This window comes from Seriola lalandi, unplaced genomic scaffold (genome assembly GCF_002814215.2).
Source record: "Seriola lalandi dorsalis isolate HSWRI2012SDOR001 ecotype SW California unplaced genomic scaffold, Sedor1 jcf7180001974828, whole genome shotgun sequence".
NCBI classification, from domain to species: Eukaryota; Metazoa; Chordata; class Actinopteri; order Carangiformes; family Carangidae; genus Seriola; species Seriola lalandi.
Window position 1 is genome coordinate 1 of NW_019445494.1, and position 1,803 is coordinate 1,803.

Sequence of the window (1,803 nt, forward strand, 5' to 3'; positions counted from 1 at the left end):
AACACAATCCTCTCTCTTTTCTGACTCCCCCTCCACTCAATAATTTTTGTACAGTTCCTAAATAAGGAGCTGTGTGTGTCGGCATGTGTTTTGACCGCACCTCTTCTCCTCTACTACTGAAGTCATAAACCAAACTGAAAGTGTTATTTACACCATGTTTTAAGATGAGAGCAAATGAAACTTGAGGCAACAGGTTACAATAAACAAAATCTGCTAAAACATTTCAAACTTTCATCTCATGTGTGAGAGGCATATTGACTTTGATGTTAAGGTTTTATTCTATTTGTTGCCTGTAAAAGACAGTTTTACATGAATTTGCAAATGTTGGATAACATTACACACAACCTTATTGTGAGTGTGACCCGATGCTGTGTTTGGGTATTTCCTCATTTATGTGAAACAAAATATTCTACATTTCAGGAATTGAAAGAAATCTATAATTTGTGCTGAATAAGCAAAAATATTCTTCTTTTCCATTTCTTTGTTTCCACCTGTAGGTGAGGAGTGTCAGAGCTGTGGTCTAGAGAAGTATTCCACTCAGCAGAGGGATGAGTGTTTGAACAAAACTGTTGAATTCCTGTACTGGACAGATCCCTTCATTATCATTTTGAGTTTGTTAGAAGTATTCGGGATTATTGTGACCATTGTGTTTACAATCCTGTTTACAGTCTATCGTAGAACTCCCATCGTGAAGGCAGTCGGAGGCTATTTGTGCTTCTTGGAGCTTTTTTCCCTGCTCGCCTGCTTCAGCCTTACATTTACCTTCACAGGAAGGCCCACTAAGGTCTCCTGCATGGTGGGCCTGCCCTTCTTCGGCATTGCTTTTTCCCTCTGCATCTCCTGCATTCTGGCAAACCTGCTCCAAATCTTAGTGGGCTTCAGCTTTGAATTGAATAAAGGATCCTGGCTGAAGAAGCTCAATCAACCGTTGGCTGTGGTGACCATCGTGTCTGGGATCCAGCTTGCCCTGTGTGTGCCATGGCTGTACTATAAACCCCCATTTCTAGACCAAGAGATATTGAGCTTGACCATTCTGCTGCAGTGTGATAAAGGCTCCACTAAGTTCTTCATAGCCATGTTGGGCTATAACGCTTTCTTGGCCCTTATTTGTTTCATGTTTGCGTTCAAAGGTAAACAGCTGCCAGATTTGTATAAAAATGCGAATTTAATCACCATCAGTATGCTGCTGTTTTTAATCATTTGGATCCTCTTCATCCCCATTTATCTCAATTTGGTGGGGAAGTACAAACGAGCTATAGAAAGTGCAGCCATACTCATCTCTAGTTACAGCATCCTGGGCTGTCACTTGGCCCCTAAATGTTACATTATGCTGTTCAGGAAAGAGATTAATAATGAGAACGCCATCACTGAATACATCAGGAAGCATTATGAGCAGAGAGACATGGTTGTGGTCAAATCCTGATCTCACACACACATGCAAAAAAATCTTCGCAGGTGCTGGGTAACTATTATCTGCAGAGAAATATTTTCTTTCCGTGGTTGAAATCATAGCCAGTGTCTCTCTCTCTGACTACTTTAACATGTGTTTGTGCCCAGGAGAAGCTGGGTTAGACCTGGGCAGCAACCGTCCTTGTTCGGTTCACACTTTTGAATAATTAGAGTATCACTACACTCTATGTACTTCATGTATTTATGCTTTATATATCCTGAAGTCTTTGTTGTAGGTTTTTCACTACTTCTTCACTGCTGTTACTACCACTGCTGCTAAATGAAAAAAAAAAAAGATTAAAAATAAACTGTAGTGTGTTTGCAAGGTAAATATGCTGTAGGTGTTTTGGGAAG

At 40.4% G+C, this 1,803-nt stretch overlaps 1 protein-coding gene across 1 annotated transcript; it reads left to right on the top strand.

Annotated features, from left to right (window-relative positions):
* Positions 1–455: 455 nt before the first annotated feature.
* On the top strand, positions 456–1,797 carry LOC147820255 (G protein-coupled receptor family C group 6 member A-like; the record flags this gene model as incomplete). The annotated part of the gene is made up of 1 exon (XM_087173627.1): positions 456–1,797. A coding segment is annotated over one exon (968 nt), but the record flags the coding sequence as incomplete, so codon positions are not given.
* Between the last annotated feature and the right edge of the window lie 6 nt (positions 1,798–1,803).